This window comes from Dama dama, chromosome 11 (assembly GCF_033118175.1).
Source record: "Dama dama isolate Ldn47 chromosome 11, ASM3311817v1, whole genome shotgun sequence".
NCBI classification, from domain to species: Eukaryota; Metazoa; Chordata; class Mammalia; order Artiodactyla; family Cervidae; genus Dama; species Dama dama.
Genome location: NC_083691.1, coordinates 18,341,952 through 18,365,461, shown reverse-complemented (window position 1 = coordinate 18,365,461; position 23,510 = coordinate 18,341,952). Strand labels below are relative to the sequence as shown.

Genomic DNA, 23,510 nt, shown 5'->3' with positions numbered 1-23,510 from the left:
ATGGAGCCAGCTTTCATGCTGGACACTGGGGACAAGGCGGGCGTGACAGGTAACAGCCATCACAGCCGTGATGACAGTCATGAAGGAGTCACGCGGGGCACTCAGGGGGCAACGGAAGATGGAGCAGGTGAGAGGGCTTGGGAGACAAAGATGCGTTAGACAGAAGCTCGGTCCTCATGCCTCACCGTTTAGTAAGGAAGATGAAGCATGTAGGTGCCACATGGAAACCCTATGAGCCATAAATAGAACACCATGGAAGTGCTCAGAAGAGAGCATCGCCTTCAGTTTGAACACCAGGGAAATCTTTTGCTGACGGGGGATCACATGGGATGGACCTTTAAAGACGGGGAGGACTCTGCGCTGTGGGAACGGGTGGAGAGCATCCCGGCACAGGACCGAGGAGACTCAGGGGAAGCACCTCGGCCAGGTGGGCGGAGCGGGCAGCGGAGGGTAAGAGCTAGAAAGAGCAGCCTGGAGAGGATCCCACCAAGGGGGTTCCGGCCCTCCTTCCTGCCACTTCTCTTTCTGGGGTTACTCAAATGATCTAAAATAAGAAGCTATTACTTCTCTAATCAGAACATAATTAGTGAAATTATCACAAAAGAGACGGAAAGTAGATCAGTGGTTGCCTGGGGCTGGGGGTGGAAATGGGGATTAACCATGGAGGGGACAGGAAGGAACTTACTGGGGGCGGGAGGGGAGGAAATGTCCCCAGATTGATTCGAGGTGGCAGCTGCACACCTCGTGGTAAAGCTACTAGAAATCTCTGACTTGTAGAAATGGAATGGGTGCATTTTATGATATACAACACAGCTCATAAAGCTGCTTTTCCTTTTTTAAAGAAGAAACTGTTATGAACAGTGGGTTTACTAGCAAAGCACCCCACCCGAACCCCCGGCTCCAGCTTCTGCCTGCCCTTTGTGTCTACCTGCTTTCTTTTTTTTTTTTTTCTACCTGCTCTCATACGCAACCTGAACACCACACAGTGACTCAGGGTGAGCGTCCGGGAAATGACTGGTCCTCTCTCCGCCTGAGCCCTGAACCGTGTGCGGAGCCCAGGTGTCCCATCCGGGCCCGGCACAGGAAGGACCAGCTCTGGGCCCCCCTCGGACAGCCTATACCGGAGCTGTCCCGCAGTCTCGGGTCCACAGCTGAACAAACCATCCCCATTCCGGCCACGAGAGGTGAAAACCACAGCCAAGGGCTCTCACCGCACATGCCTCGTGCTCAGTGGCTCCAGCCTCAACTTACCAGCAACGAAACTGTTATGATCTCCGGGAAGAATTAAAATCACCCCTGGGCGACCCAACGCAAATATTTTCCTTAGCACTGAGCAAGCACTGGGCTTTCTCTTATCCTCTGACTTACTTTTAACAAGCGTAAGTAAAATGGCTTTTCTGAAACACCAAGCTTGATCTAAGTACAAATTATAACTCTTAATCGCTGCTAGTAAGTACGGATCTAACACCAAGAGCACACAGGCAATCTTTAACAGTCCTCCCCTTAGAGAGGAGGACTTCCCTTTCCCTGGGTTCACTTGGATATGTCTTGACAAGAGGAACTGATAAGTGATCCAACATCCATAATCTCAGTAGGAGAAGAATGAGTCAGTCCTGGACAGACAGGCAGACGGGCTATCAGAGACCAACAGTGGCCTCGGTAATGTCACAGCTGATCAGCAGAGACAGATAAGGAGATGGCGGCGGGTGGGGGAATACAGCCAGACAGCAGCCATCTTTCCACATGGCTTCTTCCTATTTATTATGTTTTGGTCTCAAAATTCCTCAACCCTAGCGTTGCCACTTTTATACACTAAAATCTGCTCCCCCCCAACACTTCCCCTGACACAGGAGCAAGGTCTCAGCTGCTTCTTCAGCTCATCAGTGATCACCAGCAGCTGCTGAGCCAGGCAAAGCTCTGCCCCTGGTCCCAGCCTGACCCCCAGGACCCTCCGTGTGTCCTCCTTCCTAACTCAGGCAGTGACCACACCTGCACTGCCCTAGGGATCCGTCCAGAAGCCTGACACTAGAAAGGATTCTCACATCACAGTGCACTGTTCTCAGGAGCAGCAAAGAGAAGAGCCTTGGACTGCAAGGAGATCCAACCAGTCCATCCTAAAGGAGATCAGTCCTGAGTGTTCACTGGAAGGACTGATGCTGAAGCTGAAACTCCAATAGTTTGGCCACCTGATGTGAAGAACTGACTCACTGGAAAAGAACCTGATGCTGGGCAAGACAGGGCAGGAGAAGGGAACGACAGAGGATGAGACGGTTGGATGGCATCATTGACTCTATGGCCATCAGTCTGAGCAAGCTCCAAGAGATGGTGAATGACAGGGAAGCCCAGCGTGCTGCAGTTCATGGGGTTGTAAAGAGTCTGACACAACTTAGCATCTGAACAACAAACAACGAGAAGACTCAGGACAGAAAAGCTGCTGGGCAGAATCTTCTTGGCTTTTGAGTCTAGAAAAGAACAGGTCTTTCAAGGGCTCTCCTCAAAAACCCTCACTCTTTGGGGACAATCAGCGTTTCCTTAAAAGGCCATATATAAAACATGGCTAAAGAGCCTTACCTGAAATGCAGCGGTGTCATATAAGCTTATTTTAATATGCCTAATCTATGAGAAACCAGAGACCGAAATGATGACACTGGGATCTACAGGGGTTTTTTTTTCCTTTTTAACTTGAGCAAATGCTGCTCAATCACAGAGTTCAGTTCAGTTCAGTCACTCAGCCGTGTCCACCTCTTTGTGACCCCCACGGACTGCACCACGCCAGGCCTCCCTATCTATCACCAACTCCCGGAGTTTACTCAAACTCATGTCCATTTAGTCAGTGACGCCATCCAACCATCTCATCCTCTGTCATCCCCTTCTCCTCCCGCCTTCCATCTTTCTCAGCTTCAGGGTCTTTTCCAATGGGTCAGTTCTTCGCATCAGGTGGCCAAACGATTGGAGCTTCAGCTTCAATATCAGTCCTTCCAATGGATATTCAGGACTGATTTCCTTTAGGATGGACTGGTTGGATCTCCTCACAGTCCAAGGAACTCTCAAGAATCCTCTCCAAAACCACAGTTCAAAAGCATCAATTCTTTGGTGCTCATCTTTCTTTTTAGTCCAACTCTCACATCTATACATGACTACTGGAAATCACAGAATTAAGGAGGTAAAGTCAAGACTTCAAAGAAGGGCAAACACCTGTTCACACATGCACAGGCCCCAGCAGCACCTCTGTGTGGGAGGACAGAGAGCTGCAAAGACCTCAAACCTCACTGCTTCAAACAAGGACATTCCTAGCAGAGGCTTCGGCATGAGCCAAGGACATGCACCAAGGAAAACAGACTGCACCTGCCTGGAGCTGTGAAGTCTTCCCCAGGAGCTGGAGCCTGAGACCTGGGGCAGGGAGGGAGGGAGAGAGAGAGAGAGAGAGAGAGAGAGAGGGAGAGTGTGTGTGTGTGTGTGTGTGTGTGTGTGTGTGTGTGTGTGTGTGTGCGCGCGCGCGCGTGCGCGCACGTGCATCTGTGTGCGCTGCAGGGTGTGTTAGAGTAGTAGGAATGGCTTTACACCTGTGCAGTCCAGTACGACAGACACTAGCTACACAGGCCCATCCAAATTGAAGTGGCTTAAACCTAAATCAAGTTAGAAACTGAGTTCCTCAGCTGCGCTAGCATGTTTCAGGTGCACAAGAGCCACAGGTGGTGAGTGGCTTCTGATACTGGATAGAGCAGATACAGACCATATCCACTGACACATGGTTGTGGTGGACAGCAGTGCTTTACATGAGTAACCTCAAGAAAATGTTAAGTAGCTCTGAGGTGTAACTGATGTCTTAGTACAATAATCTGCCCACATCAGAGTGGGTGTTATGATGCATGCATGCACCCAGAAAACCACTGCCCAAATCCAGATAGTGAGTGCACCCATCACCCCCAGGGCCTTTCTGCAATCCCCACCTCCCAGCTGTTCATTCCTCCATCTCCAGTCTCCAGGCAACAGTGGATCTGCTTCTGTCTTCACAGAGTAACCTGCATTTTCCAGGGCTTCACATATGTGAAACCCTACACGGTGCACTGCTTTCTGCCGACTTCTTTCATCCTTGCTTTGACAGCCATCAGTGTTGTTGCATCAGTGGCTCCCTCCCATTCCTGTTGAACAGTTTTCCATCACCTGGCTTATCCACACACCTGCTGACAGGTTTCTGAGTTCTTTCCAGTCTGGGAGCTGCTACAGATCTTACAAAGGGCATCCTTCCCTGGTAGCTCAGACGATAAAGAATCTGCCTGTGATACAGGACATCTGGGTTCCATCCCTGGGTTGGAAGATCCCCCAGAGAAAGGAATGGCGACCCACTCCAGTATTCTTGCCTGGAGAATTCCATGGACAGAGGAGCCTGGTGAGCTACAGTCCATGGGGTCGCAAAGAGTCAGACATGACTGAGTGACTAGGCATGCACGCCTGAATCTTACAGATATGGCTACTCGAGAGATGGGACTCTTGAAAAGTGATCAGGAAGTGTTTTTAGAAGGTGACAAGCAGCAGAGTCTGGAGGAAGTGGTCAGTAGGCACAGAGAAACGCTGGTGGGAGCACGTTCCCAGCAGAGGGAATTCCTCACACTGAGGCCCGAGGCAGGTGCATGCCTGGCAGGGTCACAGCAGTTTTCTGTTCTTTCCAAAGGCTGCTTATCCGAGAGAACGAACATCCAGACAGAAAACTTCTTGGAGAAGCATAGGCAAAGTGGCCTGAGTGCCATAGCACAGGGCCACTTACTCACTTGCGAGGCTTACATCTGCTGAGAGAGAGGTCAGTGTTAGCCCCATGTACAGAAGGGGAAACAGTGGGAGGGGAGGGTCACACACTTTGCCCCAAACCCCACAGCTAAGCAGCAGCTGAGCTGAGAATGAGGCCAGCACTCTGCTGGTCACTTCCCTGCCAGAGGCAACTGACCTTAAGAGCGGTCAGGGCTGCTTACTCCTGACCCACGGCGGGAGCGGGGTTGGTAGAGGCCAAACACCTGCTTCCCCGGGCGGTGTCCACCCTCCACGACGTGCCATCTACATCAGGGTTCCCTATTTCCAGTCCCCAGAGCAGTTCCTCAGAGACACGCAGGAAAACCTGACAAAGAAAAACCATCTAGGCCACTTTCATTTTTGGTGATTTCTCCCCAGGGACTGGTGAAAACATTGCCCAAGGCCTACCACGCATGCACACATGTGCACACACCACGCAGTGTCTTGCGCGCTCACTCAAACGGGGCCCTCATGAACACACGCGCCCAGGCCTGGTTCTTGGCAGCAGAGTCACTCTGATGGTTTGTTTAATTAAAAAGGGAGACGGAGAGCCCACGCAGTTCCTGAGTGTTTAACGCAAACTGAAAGATCAAAACCAGGCAGCTGCCAAAAACACTGGCAACTTTCACACAAGAAAGAGGGGAGACAGCTGACCTGGTTTCTGCCTTTAGCACTGCGTCTCTGGCAGTCACTCCGCTTTGATCTTTTAGGTTCTAAGTGCACAGAAAACAGTGACCCTCTTCCACTGGGGAGCAGAGGACGAAACAACATACCACAGCCCACCTACAGCTGTGTGGTCAACTCTGAGAGGCGTTGGGGCCAGCACAGAAGAGCCCAGGACTCATCAATCCATAGCGTCTTCTAAAACCCACGTGACGTTAAAATTGCTGAGTTAAGCCATCACCAAAAACGAAAGCACTGTTTCCAATGCATCAGCTCTGAGAATTTGAGGGTGGACACTTGCAGCCGAGTGAACACTCTGGCACCCTGGCCTCAAGTCTCCCCGGGGGAAGATGGGAAGCGGTCCACTGGGATGTCCTTAGCATAGCTGGTTCCGACACCACGCTCAGTGTCGCCAGGACTGATTAGAAATGCGAATGGAGGGTGAACTCTGGGAGACGGCGCCCAGCAGACAGTGTTCTAGCAGCTGTTCAGGTGCTGTCACTGGGTGAAGCTGAGAACCACGATTCAGTAGGTGTATGTGGGACCTGTGTCTTTTAACTAGTTCCAGGTGATGCTGCTGCTGGCCCACGGACCATACTTTGAGAACCTCAGCTCTTAGGTGATGCTTCTAAGACTTGAATGGGCTGATTCATGCCCTGGGAAAATTGAGTTTGGCAGGCCTAGGGGACAAGGGCCTGGGGGTGGGGGGTGGGGGTCCTGTGTTTCTAACTGGCTCCAGGTGACTCCACTTGAGTGCAAGGATAGGGCTCTCTGAGGGCAAGACGAGGACTCTGGGGATGGCAAATGAAACAAACGATGTCCAAGAGCTTTGTAAACCAGAATTTACAATATACAAGTACTGATGTAGTTTGTCAAGTTTTAGGTTTAAAGGAGGACTTCCCTGGTGGCGGGTAAAGAATCCACCTTGTTTTGATCCCTGGGTCGGAAAGATGCCCTGGAGAAGGAAATGGCAACCTGCTCCAGTATTTTTGGCCTGGAAAATCCCATGGTCAGAGGAGCATGGTAGTCTACAGCCCATGGGGTTGCAAAGAGTCAGACATGACTGAGTGACGAACACTTTCACTTTTAACGTAAGGGATGTATTCATGAACTTGGCGAAGGGCCTGGACGTGGATGGACCCTGTGATAGCCCTCAGAATCCCTGCCCACCTCTACCGAGGACCCAAGCACCCGAGGCAGTGAGAGTCACCTCGACACTTTCCGAGGTCACACCCTCAGGCCTCCATACAGGGCTGGGCTGGCCCGCACAGCATCCTAATAAAAGTAGCCCCAACTGAAGCAGTGAGTGCTTCCTGCCCCGGGAACTGGGTGCCCCCAACAGGCACTTGCTCACTCTTCTCAGCTGAGCTCTCCTCCTGGGCCCGCTCCCCCTTCCCTGACTTTGAGGAGTCAGTGTACCATAGGAGTTACAATGAAGTGGCCCTGCCTTTTCCGAAAGAAATGGAACCGAAGTACAATGCATACACAGTAGTGTCTGTACTACAAGCAAACACGGGCTCTGACGGTAAGTAGCCTTATTGCTTTGGTTGTCTCGGTCCAACTGAGGACATGCTTTCATTTGGGTCAGGAATCTGCAAGTGTAGGAAACAGCTTGCGGTGCTGAAGTCTTGTGATGTTCTTGTTCAGTCGTCAGTTGTGTCCGACTCTACAATAACATGGACTACAGCACGCCAGGTTTCCCTGTCCTCCCCCATCTCCCGGGTCTGCTCAAACTCATGTCCATTGAGGCGGTGATGCCATCCAACCGTCTCATCCTCTGCTGCCCTCTTCTTCTGTCTTCAATCTCTCCCATCAACCAGGGTTTTTTCCAACCAGTCGGCTCTTCACATCAGGTGGCCAAAGCATTGGAGCTTCAGCTTCAGCATCAGTTTCCTTCCAGTGAATATTCAGGGTTGATTTCCTTCAGGATTGGCTGGTTTGATCTCCGTGCCATCCAAGGCACTCTCGAGAGTCTTCTTCAGTGAAAACAATTTCCAAGCATGTATCAGGCCAGACAAAAAATCATTCACGGCAGAGGTTTCCAGGTGTCCAACGTGACTGTCAGCAGGTCCAGCCAGAACTCTGTTCCCCGAGGGAAGCCCCAGTCCTCCCGCCCTCCCACTCAGAGCTCACAGACTCCTACACTGTGCACAACCTAAGCAGCCGGCCATGGCGTTCTCCAGCTCACAGCGCTGGGGAAGCAGGTGCCAAGAGCGGTAGAGACCAGCAATTAACAGGGCAAACAGTGTCAGGATGTTAAAAAAAAAAACAGACACTGAAAATGGAAATCCGACAGTCTGGCACCAGTCTAAGGGCAGTTACTCCTACACAGCAGGTACCAGGCACTGGGGTGATTCTCTAGAGTTCAGCGAAGCTCCTTAATTCATGCCCTAGACAACTGTACAACATTACTTTGCCAACAAAGGTCCATCTAGTCAAAGCTACGGTTTTTCCAGTAGTCATGTATGGATGTGAGAGTTGGACTATAAAGAAAGCTGAGCGCCGAAGAATTGATGCTTTTGAACTGTGGTGTTGGAGAAGACTCTTGAGAGTTCCTTGGACTGCAAGGAGATCCAACCAGCCCATCCTAAAGGAAATCAGTCCTGAATATTCATTGGAAGGACTGATGCTGAAGCTGAAGCTCCAATCCTTTGGCCACCTGATGCAAAGAACTGACTCATTGGAAAAGACCCTGATGCTGGGAGAGACTGAAGGTGAGAGAAGGGGACGACAGAGGATGAGATGGTTGGACGGCATCACTGACTCAGTGCACATGAGTTTGAGCAAACTACAGGAGTTGGCGATGTGGACAGGGAGGCCTGGTGTGCTGCAGTCCCTGGGGTCACAAAGAGTCAGACACGACTGAGCAACTGAACTGGACTGAGACAACTGTAAACCTTCCTCCCCTAAAGATGAAATTACGATCAATGCCCCTGCTGAATAAATACTGTAGGGCATTTAAAAACACAAATGGAAAACAGACATAGAAAGCAAACTTATGGTTATCAAAGGAGACAGCGGGGACAGGGGCACATTTGGAGTCTGGAATTAACACACACACACTATGGATAAAACACAGGAACAACAGACAGGGAACTATTGTCAAAGTCTTATAATAACCTACAAGGGAAAAGCATCTGAAAAAGAATATACCTGTATAACTGAATCACTCTGCTACACACTGCAACTAGCACAACACTGTAAATTAACTCTATTGCAATGTTAAAAAATGCTTTCAGAAGAGAAAGAATGTAAGGCATTTTCAGTAGACGCGAAAACGGGAGAAAGTTTACGGGATCACTGAGGCTGAGAGTCTCTGCTTAAGTGAGCTCCATGTCGAGCAGAACGCGATGAGCTTTGTTATCGTGGAGAATCAGCACCTGCTGCCTCAGGCCTCCCTGTCGGGCTCTGCCCGCATCACAGGGACAAAGCCACACTCTCCCCAACAACCTTACTAGCTCTTTGCTCTGTGGCTATTAATGTCTTCTAACTCCAATCGTGTGTTTAAAAAAAATTTTTTTTTTTTTACTTCCGTACACATGGGACAGTGGAACTTTAGGTTCCTCTTTCCATGTGGGTGAAGTGAAATTCCTCAGCCCCTGGGCCGCTGGCAGCTCTCGCCCTGGAGCTCCGTCCTGGGCCATGCTCTCACCGGGGGCAGGTTTACGGCCTGAGCGTATATATTTCATGAGACATTCTCTGAAAACAGAGCTGGACACGACATACCTGCAACCGGACTTTCAGGAAATCTGTCCTTTCACGCAGCCCTTCACTAAAAGGCCACTTTTTTTAAAAAATTATTTTTAATTGGAGGAACACTGCTTTACAATATCGTGTTGGCTTCTGCCACACGTGCATGCATGCTCAGTCACTTCAGCCGTGTCCGCCTCTCTGCAACCCTAGGGACTGTAGCCTGCCAGGCTCCTCAGTCCATGAGATTCTCCTGGAAAGAGTACTGGAGTGAGTGAGCTGCCGTGCCCTCCTCCAGGGGATCTTCCCGACCCAGGGATCAAACCCAGGTCTCCTGCACTGTCGGTGGATTCTTTACCACTGAGCCACGGGGGAAGCCCTGGCTTCTGCCAAACATCAGCATAAATCGGCCATTGGTATACCTATGGGCCCACCCTCTTGAACCTCCCTCCCACCTCCCAGCCCAGCCCACCCCACCCCTCTGGGTTGTCAGAGCACTGGACTTGAGCCACCTGCGTCACACAGCAAATTTCCAGTGGCTCTCTAATTTTACATATGGTAACGTGTGTTTCAATGCTACTCTCTCAATTCATCCCACCCTCTCCTTCCCACCCCCTGGTGTTCACAAGTCTGTTCTCTACGTCTGCGTGTCCACTTCTGCCCTGCAAATAGGCTCGTCAGTACCCTCTTTCTCGATTCCACATATATGCATTAATAAACAGTATTTGTCTTTCTCTTTCTGACTGACTTCACTCTGTAGAATAGGCTCTAGGTTCATCCGTCTGATTAGAACTGAGTCAAATGCATTCAGAAGGCCCCGTTGTAACGTTGAAGCAGCCCTGGAAAACCTTTCCAGGAACACAGGAGACTGGGCTGACTTTATCACCAGCCTGTGTTACATTTCTGGGGGCAACCTTGCTTTTTGCTTTTTCCTGCATTACTGCAGAGAGAATTCATAGCCTCTCTGAAGGTGAGAATCTCACCCATTAGTAACAAAATCATCACTCTATATTAAGTTAGCTTTTCTCTGGGAGATATTCTAACTGCCTTATAAACATTCTTTCATACTGAAGAGCAGGTAGGTGGTAATTATTATTCTTTCTGGACAAGGAGGTAAAACTGAGGGTCTTGGCCATGTGGAACTGAAATGGTTTTTGAATGCCTGAAAGAAAAGCAAAAGCCAGGCTTTTAAAACAAGAGATAGAACAGGTTTGACCAAAATAGGAGTAAGAATGGTATACAAAATACCAAAAAAGGAGAATTCTCCTATAAGCAGCTCACTCTCAGTGATAGCTTCTTAGAGGCGGCCCCTTGGCATCTCTATGGCCACAGACCTGCAGCACCAACCCTGCTAGGGGCACCTGGCCTGGGAACGCAAATTTGCACACAAATAAGCTATCTGCTTGGAAACAGGGTAGTAAAAAGTAAAAACTAATGACAGTTATGCACCTGGACTCAGAGCTACTGCTGTCCACCTGTAGTACATTGCTTTTGCTTAGTCACTCAGTCACGTCTGACTCTTGCACCCCCATGGACTGTAGCCCATCAGGCTCCTCTGTACATGGAATTCTCCAGGCAAGAATGCTGCAGTGGGTTGCCATTTCCTTCTCCAGGGGACCTTCCTGACCCAGGGATCGAACCCATGTCTCCTGCATTGCAGACAGATTCTTTACCATCTGAGCCACCAGGGAAGCCCTGTAATAAGTTACTTGACCACAGTAACACAGACATGCCACCTGTGTGCTGCATTTGTAATTTACCAAAAGCCCTTCCCACTGATCCGTTATCCTGATGCTGGCCAGGTGAAGCGGGGTGGTTTTCTCACCCGTTTTAGGATGAGGCAGCCGTGGTGTTAGGCGCCTCGCAGCTGCAGCAATACAACCCCCAGGGGCTTGTCTTTATGCCACATTTTCCCCTGAATTGCCTTCCCTTCTGTTCTGTCCCTTTTTCTTCCCAAGGAGGTGACAGGGGGCCTGAATTCCTTTAAATACCAAGAGGAAAGGGCATGGGATTGGGGTTTTAAGACCTAGATGTGACTCCTAACTGTCCCTGGCAGGGGTTCTGATGTGCCCCGGATGGCAGAGCCAGGGGCCCCATGTGACAGTGTACCTGTCACAATGTCCAGGCCCTGCTCTGCTTTTAGTTTTGCAGAAAATCAAGAAATAAAGGGGCTGCTTTTGTCTAACTGTGCAGCTGCTCATGTTAAAGCTGAGGACAAGCTACTTCACGTAGGAGTCCACCGTATGGATCGATGCAGGTGGGCTCTTCTACACCTGGAGGCACACGTCCAAAAGCTGGCAAGGACTGCGAGCCGCTGGGAGGGAGAGGAGCTCTTTAAACCAGCAGGGCCTCAGTTACCTAATCTACAAAGTGGGGACAATACTGACTCACCTTATGGGACTGCAACAAGGATGAAATAAGCTGCTATTGCTGCTGCTGCTAAGTCGTTTCAGTTGTGTCTGACTCTGTGCGACCCCATAGACAGCAGTCCGCCAGGCTCCTCTGTCCCTGGGATTCTCCAGGCAAGAATACTGGAGTGAGTTGCCATTGCCTTCTCCATGAAATAAGCTAAGATGTGCAAAAGCGACTGGCTGTGCTCCTTACAAAGCCAGGCATGGCGTCATCATCTCCATCTCACAGCTGAGAAAACCCGAGTGGAGATCAGCTGAAAGAAGACCCAGAGGTGGCTGCTTGGGGTGGGGGACAGACCCTGGCCCCTAACCTTTCCTGACACCATGCCGCCCGCTCAGTCACGGCGCTGACTTTTCCCCTTCGCCGTCCTCGTGGGACTCCTTTCACTGCTTTTTTTCTGGTTGGATCCTGGTCCCTGACTCACACATCTTCCTCTTTTTTGGTTTCCCTCTTCACGGTGCTCAAGCACAACCTCTAAGGGTTTCAGAGAAATGACGCTTGGGAGCTTTGCATGTCTGAAACATCTCTTGAGTCTACTTTCATGCTCAGGTGTTGGGTCTCATTCTAGGTTAGACTATGTTCCGCAGGATTTTAGCAGCAACGTTCCAGACCTTTCAAAGTTTCCAGGGTTACTGTTGAGACGGCCAGTCCCATCGTGATGCTTAATCCTGTGTGTGCTTTCTGAAAGCATTTAAGGTCTTTTGCCATTTCACAGGGGATGCCTTGGGGTGGGCAGGTCTTTTCTTACCGTCCTGGGCCCTTCCATCTAGTTTCAGGAACCGTCTTTCACTCGGTTGCACTCACACTCAGCTTCATTTGGTTAGCCTCCTCTGTCTCCTATTCTCTTATTGTAGAACGTCTGTCAGTTGGACAATGGACCTTGAGGATTGATCCCCGACCCATCCTTTAACTGCTCCCCCACTTTTTGGTCTTGTTTGGTCCTTTTGATCTATTTGTGAGAGACTTGTTTTACTCTATCCCTTCTCGTAGGATTTCCAATGTCACATTTTCCTACATTAACCGTCTCCCCCTCTTTAATGACAGACAAGCTGTATCCCACTCTCCCTTCCAACTTCTTTTGAGGAATTAAATGTAGCCTCTTTAAGGTTATCTTCTGTTCTTTGCATTGTCTGTTCCTCCCTCAGATCTTCCTTCTGTTTATTTTGGTCTCCTTCATTCTGGGGGCAGTTCATTTATATTTAAGAGGGAGGCATGTGGCAGCTGGCTGGCAGCTCAGTGAGACGGAAAGGGGCTTACCTCCCGAGGGGCTGGGGGATTAGGGGCTTGGGGGATTAGTCCGCAGGCTGGTTTTACACTAGAAGACCCCCCGCATGTCAGCATCTAAAGAGAACTTCCCTGGGATTGTGCAGTTTCTCCAGTTAGGGGGGAAAAAAAAGGAAAGAAAAGTTCCCCTGTGACTCAGCGATGAGGCCCTAACAAACCAAGTGCCCATGTCCAGGGAGGGAGTGGGGCTGGAAGCGGGGGCGGGTGCTGGGCTCCACGTCTGGTCTGCATGCCGTCAGCCTGTCACCTGACAAACGGGAGACAAACTTGACAACAGCCCCAAGAGACTCCAGATTAACCCGAGTAAAGAACTTCAGCACAGCAATGGCTTTTTACTCTTACCATTTCCAACTGAAACATTTCACGAGTGAGGACATGGAGAAAGACCAAGAGAGCCGTAATGATCTGGTCCTCTCCCCTCCTGGTTATTAACCCCCACGCTGTGATCCCTTGTCTCTGCCCTTCCAAGGCCAGACGTCCAAACCCACCACCATCACCACTGCAAGAATGAGGAGCTCGTTTCTCACTTGTTATGAGCTTGCTGACAGGACAAATGAAAAAGACGCTGCTGTTTGTGACCTACACAGAAAGCATTATTGAGTTCTTGACCTGGTCTGGTTGTCCATGACCTCTGGAAGAAGCTAAGGAGGAAAAAACAGGAAAGAGATGCCGGGACCATCCCCGAGTACATTCCCCTCGAGGAAGAAACTGCCCAAAGGGTCACACACCCCCTCCCTCTCAGTTCTGCCCACTTCTTCAGAATTCGGCTCCCATAACGGGGACAAGACAGGGCTGCCAAGCACAAGAAAGAACCCATTCACCCCGTTTTATCCAGCACCTACCACAGGCAGGAAGTACTCAGTCTGTACTTCCGTCTGCTTTAAAAAGTGAGTCTTTTCTTAGGTTCTGCATTTGAGAGCATGAATGGCCTTTAAATATTCATGGTCATTTCTGGGCTTTGATTATCGGTTACCTTGCTGTGTAAGACGAGTCTGAAACATATCTATTAAATACTGGAAGTTTAAATACCTACTCTCATCACCAGAAACAGGCTTACTCTACCCAGTTAAGAAACTACTGAAAATTGAACTCAGAGCCCCTTAAGAAGATGAATGCATTTATCCACTTTGAGCCTCAGCTGTGCACCTGTAAAATGCCGAGTTAAATTTTTAAAAAGTCTCACTTGAGTAAAAATTGCAATTCTAAAATTATTTCCAAGTGACCTAATGTACACAGAAAATATAATTCTTTTAGGTACTGTGGGAGGTAGGAAACATATTCCTCGCTCATCAAACACACTTCAGTTACCGTCTATGGAGCCCCCTTCCTGGCCGGAGCATCGGCCGGCACTTCCCGCACCGCCTGTTCACCGCACACGCTCATGACACTCACCAGGTTTTTGAACAGCGCCGTCAGCTCCTTTGTAAACACTGAAAATTTAAGGAACGCGCTCCCCAGGTCCGGGTCATCTCTGCACACGCAGTTGCCCCCGAACTTCTCCAGCGCCTGTGTGTACTGCTCCTCGTTTTCCACATGCGCTGCAACAGTAACGGGAGAGGCACGGTCAGGGCATCAACACTCCAGGCCCGCCCTCTGCCTGGTCCTGACGTGTGAGCAAAATTGGACATGTTAAAAGCCTGAAAAGCTGAGAAAAGTCAAGTTGCACCAGGGACAGAAATAACTGCTGTCCCAACAACCACCCATTGGACCAGCGTATGTGCGTGCTCAGTCGTGTCTGATTCTGCGACCCTAGAGACTGTAGCTCACCAGGCTTCTCTGTCCACGGTATTTCCCAGGCAAGAATATTCAAGCGGATTGCCATTTCTTCCTCAAGGTTATCTTCCTGACCCAGGGATCAAACTTGTGTCTCCTCCATAGGCAGGAGGATTCTTTACCACTTGAGCCACCACGGAAGCCCCCAATCACGCCAGCAACAGACCCCAAAGAACAAGCAGGATGACCAGGAGGGAGGCGCCTCACACAAGTCCCACCGTCTCCAGTTGATGTGATGAGATCCCAAGGGGACCTCCCCCCATGGCCCCACAATCTCTAACTGATGCAATGAAATCCCAAGACAATGTCCCCCCACCCGCCCCCGCTCACGGCCCACATGATTGCAGGACTCGCAGCCCGTGGCCCTAGTCCTCTCCTGGAACCCAGCCTCTGGTAGGACATTCAGCCAGCCACACGCCCTGGTTTCTCCTGCAACACAGACAAGCCACGGTCCTCGGAGCACAGGCCAGGGCACCTCTCCTCATCACGTGCCCTTTGCCCAGGGGCCCTGCCCTCCTCTCCAGGCCTTCCATGCCCTCAACACCGTCCTGGTCTTGCACTCAGCATGGTAAGCATGCAACCACCTGGTAAGCGTGGTCTCCAACACACCAGGTGCTTACAGGGAAGGGACTAAGTCTTATTCATCTTTGTGCTTGAGATGTAAGACCACACATGTGTTGTCTGAATGAAAAAAGCAAACCCTGGTCACCCGTCTAAAGGTGTTTTACCACCATTAGGCTCTGAGGCAGTAGTAGCTTAATGAGTGAAAAGCCTGGGTTCTCAGTCTCCAACTCTGTGGGTCCCAGGCCCCATGGGCATCAAAATCATACACGGATCCTTGTCAAATTGCAAAAGCCAGAGTCCCATCTCAGGGTTAGAAGCAGGGTGGGAAGGGGATAGGGAATTCTGGTTAGCCAGTGGGGCCGGATGTGAGCCCTCACTTCAGGGCCAGCATTTTTAAATGAACCTGCCAGTCTGTGATAAAACAGCCTGCTGGCATGGACACTTGAGTTCCGCTCCTCCATGGCTCCAGTCAGAAACGTGACACAACTCTACAGGTGTAAACAGGGCAGGTGGGCGGGCGTGTCAGCCTGCACGTGAACCACACTTGCCAAGGTCAGCCATGTCTCCAGACTGCTGCCCCACAAGGAGGACGGCCCAGGGCTGCCAGGTGACCACAGAAGGCCCCGTGCTGCAGCTCCTTCGCCAAAGAACAGATCCTAAAAAACCACCTGTGGCCCCCACAAAGTCCTCCTCAGGGAAACGGGACCACCGTCAGCAGTGCTGGGACCCACAGGGGACACGTGCTCATGGAAGGCGGCCCTGGGCCTGAGCTGCACCCCAGGATCCACTGACGGTGTGCCTGCCCACCCACCCTGCCAGCGGGCACTGCGCCCTTGGCTTTCATCAGGGGCATGTGGGTGCCTTACGGAATTCCCAAGAATCTAACAAAGACAAGAGAACACTAATTCCACCACTTCGGTCCTTCTTTCTATTATGACTATCTTCTATGCTAGAAAAGAGCCTGAAAGCTCTGGATGCATTATATGTACTTCTGGGCTTCCCTGGTGGCTCAGACGGTAAAGCATCTGCCTGCAATGTGGGCGACCCGGGTTCAATCCCTGGGTCAGGAAGATCCCCTGGAGAAGGAAATGCAACCCACTTCAGTACTCTTGCCTGGAAACCCCATGGATGGAGGAGCCTGGTGGGCTACAGTCCATGGGGTCACAAAGAGTCGTACATGACTGAGCGAGTTTCACTTTCTTTCTGAGACTATACTCAGCAACACACACACACACACACACACACACACACCACCCTTACCCCCGCTGTATTGAACAGAGTTTCACTTTCTTTCTGAGACTATACTCAGCAACACACACACACACACACACACACGCACACCCCACCCTTACCCCCGCTGTGTTGAACAGGCGGTAGCGCCGGACCTTGGAGTCTGTGCCTCCCAGTAAACACAGACGACCTGGGAGCACATGCATTTACTCTCATGGGGCTACAGTCAGGGCCACGTGAAGGACAAAGACCCACTGTGAGACTCACAAGGAGAAGGTAAGAATCAAAGAATGAGGGGAGGATCCCGCTCACCCACACCCAGCAGACGCCCACCAGCCGTGACAACGGTTAACAGCAGCACAGGTGTCATCTACATTGAGCACAGATGACATCCACAGTTCTTCCAGACCTCAACAACTTACACCTGACATGCATGACTTCTCACAATGCTGAAAGGAAACTGGGACTCAAGGAGGTCAAGGAAGCTGTCCACGGAAGCAGGGCAGAAAGTGGCTGAGCTGGGGTGCAAACCCGAGTCTGCCTGACCCCAAAGCCCATTTGAGGTTGCCCTGCTGTCCGTCCATTCTAAAAATAGCTTACCTTGCCAAAGCCAAAGGCAGGCAAGTTTTAGATTTTTTAAACTCCATTTCAGAGGCGGATCGGTTACCCCTCCTTTGCTCTATAATTCTAGAACATGTGGCCAACAGTGAAGGGCAGGTCCTTTTAAACTACACACCGTTTTGTAACTATTTCAAAACCAGCGGTCAAGACGTGGGCAATTCTGTGTGGTTCTGCGAGGGTGTGGTGGCCACCAGCAGATGTCTGGGGCTGATGTCACCACTGCCACCCCCCCTGCCCCCGTTGAAACAGACAGGAACTCGGAGGCTACAGTCACCTCGGGAGCCTCGTGCTGCCTTCACAACACGCCTGGACCCTCACAGCTGCTCTGGGTGAGGGGGGAGAGGGGGTGTCAGTTTTCAGTCAAGACTATTAAGGGGCCCACAGGCCTTTTGTTCAATTAAACCTAATGACACTACATGGTACCAGCTGCAGCATCCCTTGTTATCTGCTGAGTGAAGTACGGTTCAGAGGGCCTAGATGATCTGCCCGAGATCACACAAGGAGGTGGGTCAGGGGTCAAGTCCATCCTCTATTCATGCAGGCTGCCCCAAGCCTGGGACAACCTTGGGAGAAAGGATGCTGCCTGCTCTCCAGGGGTGATCGACCAACCCGGCACAGATGAAAACAGCCAGCGAGGCCAGGAAGGACAGATGCACTTCCTTTCATTCCTCCTTCTGGGCCTTTTAACTGACCACCTGGTATAGGTCACTTTTTTTTTTAATAAAAATTCTTTCCCTTTTAAACCTTCAAAATAATGTGCTGATCCCAGCAACCCCGATGGTGATTAATGAGTGTTCTGGACCATCACTGTCACCATCACCTCATGTATTTATATTTAAAGCATTCTGATCCACCGCAATCACTATCTTCTGATGCGCAAAACTGTCCCAGCTTAGGTCAACGGGAACCTCTTCACACTGATCTAGTTGGGGTTTTTAAGACCAATTTCTATTCTTGCAAACACACTTAAAAAGCTTCTTGAAAAATGACCACAGCCTGTGCGTTTCTGGGTCTCCCTGAAACAGCTGGGCCTGGTGCCCACCAGCAGGACAGTAAACTCTTCACACATAACGTATTGTCTGTCTGGCCTACTGGTCCACATCACCCAAAGTTTGAGATGTTCCTACTAGAGAAAGTCGTTGAGCTGCTTTATTTTTCTTTTGCCAAAACTAAATTTAAAATAGGAACCTAAAATAAATGGCTTGGGAATCAAGTTTCTGGAAAGAGCCCAACCTGGGTCTCTCATCTCCTATTTAGAGCACTGTGAAGGCTGTCCCTCTCAGAAGAGCTCACTCCCCCACCTCCTCCTTGCTCAGCTGCAGCTTCCACTCTGGTTCTCATTCACGATTCAGGGCCAAGAAACTCCAATGCAGGAGGGGCTCGGGAGGATGAGAATGTGAATCCCTGAGACCACAGCAGATGAGACTCCAGCTCTCCCCCGGCCAGCAGCCCTCCCACTTCCTGCACCTCATTGCACCAAGGTCAGATCCTCCACCAATCCGTCAAAGAGGGTGCAATCAGAGACTCCTGCATGAAGAGTTGCCGTGAAGCCAGCAAGCAGGCACACACAGTATGTTTAGGGGTAAAAGTTGGGCCTTGCTGTGTGCCTTGTAGTTTACTTGATTATGTCAGTTTAAAAACTGATACCGAGGAGGAGGCCCAGTGCATGCCGTTCAAGCAAAATGTTGGATCCAAAAGGAAAAAAGGCAGCATTTTTACTCCCACTAGATGGACCACAGCATGTCGGGGAAGCCAATCGCCTGTCTAGTGTTACCAAAGGACAAGAAGGGTCTTGCAGCCAACTCACCTCCACCACATTCACACCTCTGGGAGTGTCTGCCCCTCGCTGGGCTGTGATAGTGTGACAGAGACACGTGTGACCTACGTTCTGGGACAGATGCACCAAGCCATGTGTGATGGCCTGCAACATCCTGGGACCAGGGGTTCACTGACATCAAGAAGGGGACGTTTGAGCTGGGGCTCCAGGTCAGGTAGGAATTTCAAGAGAGACGAGCAGGAACAGGAAGGTACTGACCCCAGGGGAATGGCCGAGAGGTCCTGTGTGAGCAGAGGCTGTGACCACTGTCCCATTCTGCAAGTGCCCGCCGGCACCCAACTCCTGACACAAGGCCATCTCAGGAGAGCACTGGCCTCACTGTCCCACCCACCCGGGGCCACTCCTGGGGTCTTGGCAGTCTGGAGGATCCTGAAAAGAAACCCAGGACAGAGACCCCCCTCTGCACAGACCAGGACACCAAAACTCAGAGAGGGTGCTGACTTGCTCAGCTTCACACAAGCTAGTTTGATGCAGCTAGAGAACTAGAACTCAGCTTTCCCAGTGCCCAGTACTTCCAAGTCCCCCCAAGCATGCAGGGAAACGTTTCTTCATTTGCTCATCACATAGTCACTCTTCCCGGCTCTAGGCAAACACGAGGACGTGCTATAATCCTGCAGGCCAAGCACACGCACCAGTGACCCAAAGTTCCAAGAGCCCTGACCAGAGAGAAATGGGGGTGGGGATGGGGGAAGGCAGCCTGACGGTCTCCCCTTGACTGGGACCCTCCAGCCCACCGGCCACTCACGGGTCAGGCGGAAGCGAACCCAAGCAGACACTGCACACACCCAGCATCCATGCAGACAGCTCCACTAAGGGTGCATTTTAGGAAAGAAATACATTCTCTACAGTCGTGGCTTTATAAAAACCCTACCTAGAGGATGATTAACATTCAAATGTGAGCCACAACTCTATCACCAGGAGAACCTGCACAATTCAACGGCAAGGGGGCCAGGCCACTTCCCCTCAAGCCGTGGGCCCTGCACGTCGCCTGGTTTCAGATCTGACTCTCGGCAAACAGCACATGGGAAAGCAGTTTCCCAGAGTCAAAGATAATCCCCTCTGCTTAACAGAATCTCAACCCTGTGAACACCCCAAGGGAGAAAACCATTTTTAGAACTTTCATTTCTGGAATCATCCCAGATAACAATCTTTCCATTCACAATTTGGTAATCTGCATGACAAGTTTTCCAAACGTGGTCTGTCATTCCCTCTCATTTCTAGAAACTTATCCTAAAGAAATAATCCAGCGCTTAGAGATGTATATAGGGAACCACTGATAAGCTGAAACTGCATGAAGCTCCAACGATATGGAAATGGTTAAGAGTATCTCTTATAAAATGGAATATTATGTAAGCTTTCAACATCATGATGTAGGAATATGGTCGGGATAGAATGCCAAGTTAAAAAAAGGCAGGACACAGAACTATATATTTCATCTCAATTTTTTTTAAATGCTATGTATTTCATCTCTATTTTTTTTAAATGTAAAACGTAGGCAAAAGGCTAAAAGGAAAGAACATCAAAATGCTAAGGTGGTGTTAAAAGAGCAGGTGCTCAGTACCTGGCAGCTTGTGCAAGCCAGGTGCTTCCCGGTGCATCGCTGTGTCCTCCTCGAGCGGGCATTTCTTGGAGGAGGGGACAGACTATGGGGGCCAGGTGGCAGTTCTGACTGGCCAGGGTCACAGCCTGGGAACCTCAGACTAGGAGTTCAGCCCAGCCCCTCCCATCTCAGAGAGGCGGGCATGCACCGGACCCTGACTTTGATCCACTGCTTTTCTGGATTTTTTTTAATGCTCTAAACTAAGCTCATATTATCTTTATCATCAGATAACAATGCAAGGAATAAATAAAAGAGAGAAATCGTACATGCCAGCTACAACGGCTCACTGACCCTGGCTCTCTGTGCCTCTGAGACGACCAGAATCCATCTTTCTGTACCAGCTTCTCCTGGACCAGCTGACATGACAAACGCAGCCTCTGCAAGCTGGCCTGAGTACCTGCATCGTCTCTGATGAGCCACAAGCACCTGCCACCAAGAGGGTTTGGTGAGAACGCCTGTCCTCTCCCACAAGCTGTCTGGGTCCCGCTCAAGCCAGGCGCACAGCCATCTGGAGAGACGGCCTCGCCCCTGGGTCTTACCACTTCCTCTGCTCTCTCCAACACGCCGGGCCCCTCCTACTTTCAAAACTTCACAGGGAACTGATTTCCATCAAGACTTCCCTGGAGTGTCCCCTCTGACGTTATGGAGACCTTTGGATGTCACTGCTGCGGATGTCTGGCACAGAAAGCCAATAATCAGTTCAGAAGGTCACGGTGTGAGCTATTAAAATGTGTCAACTGTTGTCTGTGATCACCTGAAATCTTTTGATCCTGCCCTATATTAATGACGACAAAAATGACACCTGGGGGGACTTCCCTGGTGGACCAGCGGAAGGGTCAGTTCAATTCCTAGTTGGGGAACTACGATCCCGCATGATGAGTGGTGCAGTTAAATAAACAGATAAATAAAGATTAAAAAATGACACTTGGAGTCTGTGCAACTAACTGAACACAACCCCAGTCACTTTTGTATAACACTCGTGCAGCAGCACACCCGGGGTGGGGGAGGTGGGGAGGGGCGAGAAATCGAGACCTATCTACCGGATGTTGTTGTTCAGTCTCTCTTTGCATGTCCGACTCTGCAACCCCATGGACTGCAGCTCGCCAGGCTTCCCTGTCCTTCACCATCTCCCGGAGCTTGTTCAAACTCACGTCCATTGAGTCCATGATGCCATTCAACCATCTCATCCTCTGTCATCCCCTTCTCCTCCTGCCTTCAATCTTTCCCAGCCTCAGGGTCTTTTCTAATGAGTTGGCTCTTCGCATCAGGTGGCCAAACTATTGGAGCTTCAGCTTCAGCTCCTTCCAATGAATATTCAGGGTTGATTTCCTTTAGGACTGACGGGTTTGATCCCCTTGCAGTCCAAGGGACTGGATGACGTACAATAAAAATCAGTAGAACATTGTAGATTATCTCTTCAGGAAAAGGTATCCTGACATAATTTTTCATACAAATTTTGGGATGCACGGACCCTTTAGGTCTGTTCATAGAACTAACACACCAGGTAAAAAAGCCCTAGCCTAGATCAGCATAAATTCCCTACCCCCAAAATACGACCATGTTAATCATATTTAATTATGTGTGATCATACCTGATTACGTACAAACCACACATGATTCATGTTAATACCTGGGACATTAAGTCACAGATCTTAGCCTTCCTTCAGACGTGCTATCCTTCCATGATTAATATGTTGATCACAGTTGCTGGGATTCCACAAATTAGCCATCTAAATTCCAGTCACTGTTCTTAACCAGCAGAGAAGAGACAACCAGGAGCTCAGAGCCTCGCCCCTGGAAGACACCTCAAGGTCTTCACATCCACAACTCCAGCTCCCCCTTAAACTGCCCTAGAGACACCGGGCCACCCACCAGCCTTCTCTCTGCTGGAGCCCTTTCGACAACCAGCTCAGCCCGGGGCTGACCTCCCCAGCTAACTTCTCTCTCAGACCTGAGTCAAAACCTGCTGTCTTGAAACTACCCCAGAAAGGAGCAAGGAATCCTCTCACTTCCTCATTCCAAGAAAGCCTTCAGATGCACCCTCTGCTCCCCGCATATGGGCCCCTGCAAGTGAAGACGTCCCAGGTCCTTCTCACGTCACCCCCACCACCACCACCACCACGGGGTTCCAGCTCTCATGTGGGTCTCCTCTTAGAGAGTTGCTCTAACAACTCAACAGTGGGGCCACTACCTACACACTTCCCAAAGGTCACTTGTGCTCACCTCTGGCACGCCGGTCACATGCGGGCTCACAGTGAACGTGTGACCAACCAGACCACCAGGAGGTTTTTCATCAGAGCTGCTCCGGCTCAGCCAGATGAGGTCTAGGACGCCCCCATGGCATGACCGCCCCTGTAATGCCCCTGTTGACCCCTGGCACCTCATCACCCCTGTGCCCCAGGCGGTGTCTCCAGGTTGCCATGGTTACAGGAGAGCCTGGGAAGCAGACCTGGTTTTGAATCTAGCTCCTGTAACTGCCAGCTGGACGGCCCTGGGTCAGTCACTCCCCTACGGCTCAGGGACCTCATCCACAATGGAGTTACTGATGGGACCTAACTCACAGTGTAAGGATTCACTGTATTTATTCAGAAGAGGGTTTGGCCTATAAAGGACACTTTATATGAGTGTCAGACCATTATTGTTTCCATTCTTAAATTTATAAAAGTACTTCAACAGATGTACTTTCTTCACTTTATCATCAGGTGTTACAATCCATTCTTTTTTTAATCACAAATAATGGTATACACATATTTTGTAGCCTCAGTTTTATTGTCTGAAAGTTTCACCATAAGCATTTTTCTTCACATTGCTATATAACCATTATTCCACCAAGGAGCTATATTCTGACTTAGTTATAGGAGGTTTTCAGTTTTTCACTTTGATAATGCAAGTAGCATCTTTGTGCCTTTCCCCAAAAATGATTTTATTTTTCTTGATGTAGTTGTTGTTCAGTCACGAAGTTGTGTCTGACTCTTTGTGACTCCATGGACTGCAGCACACCAGGCTTCCCTGTCCTTCACTATCTCCCGGAGTTTGCTCAAACCCACGTTCA

General features: G+C 50.2%; 1 protein-coding gene across 2 annotated transcripts in view; it reads right to left on the bottom strand.

Annotated features, from left to right (window-relative positions):
* Positions 1 to 23,510, bottom strand: part of ASAP2 (ArfGAP with SH3 domain, ankyrin repeat and PH domain 2) — a 153,203-nt gene that overhangs the window by 73,790 nt on the left and 55,903 nt on the right. For both annotated transcript variants that reach the window (XM_061154787.1, XM_061154788.1), the window contains exon 3: positions 14,227 to 14,372. In XM_061154787.1, the coding sequence (XP_061010770.1) occupies positions 14,227 to 14,372 (146 nt within the window). The remainder of the gene's footprint in view (positions 1 to 14,226; positions 14,373 to 23,510) is intronic.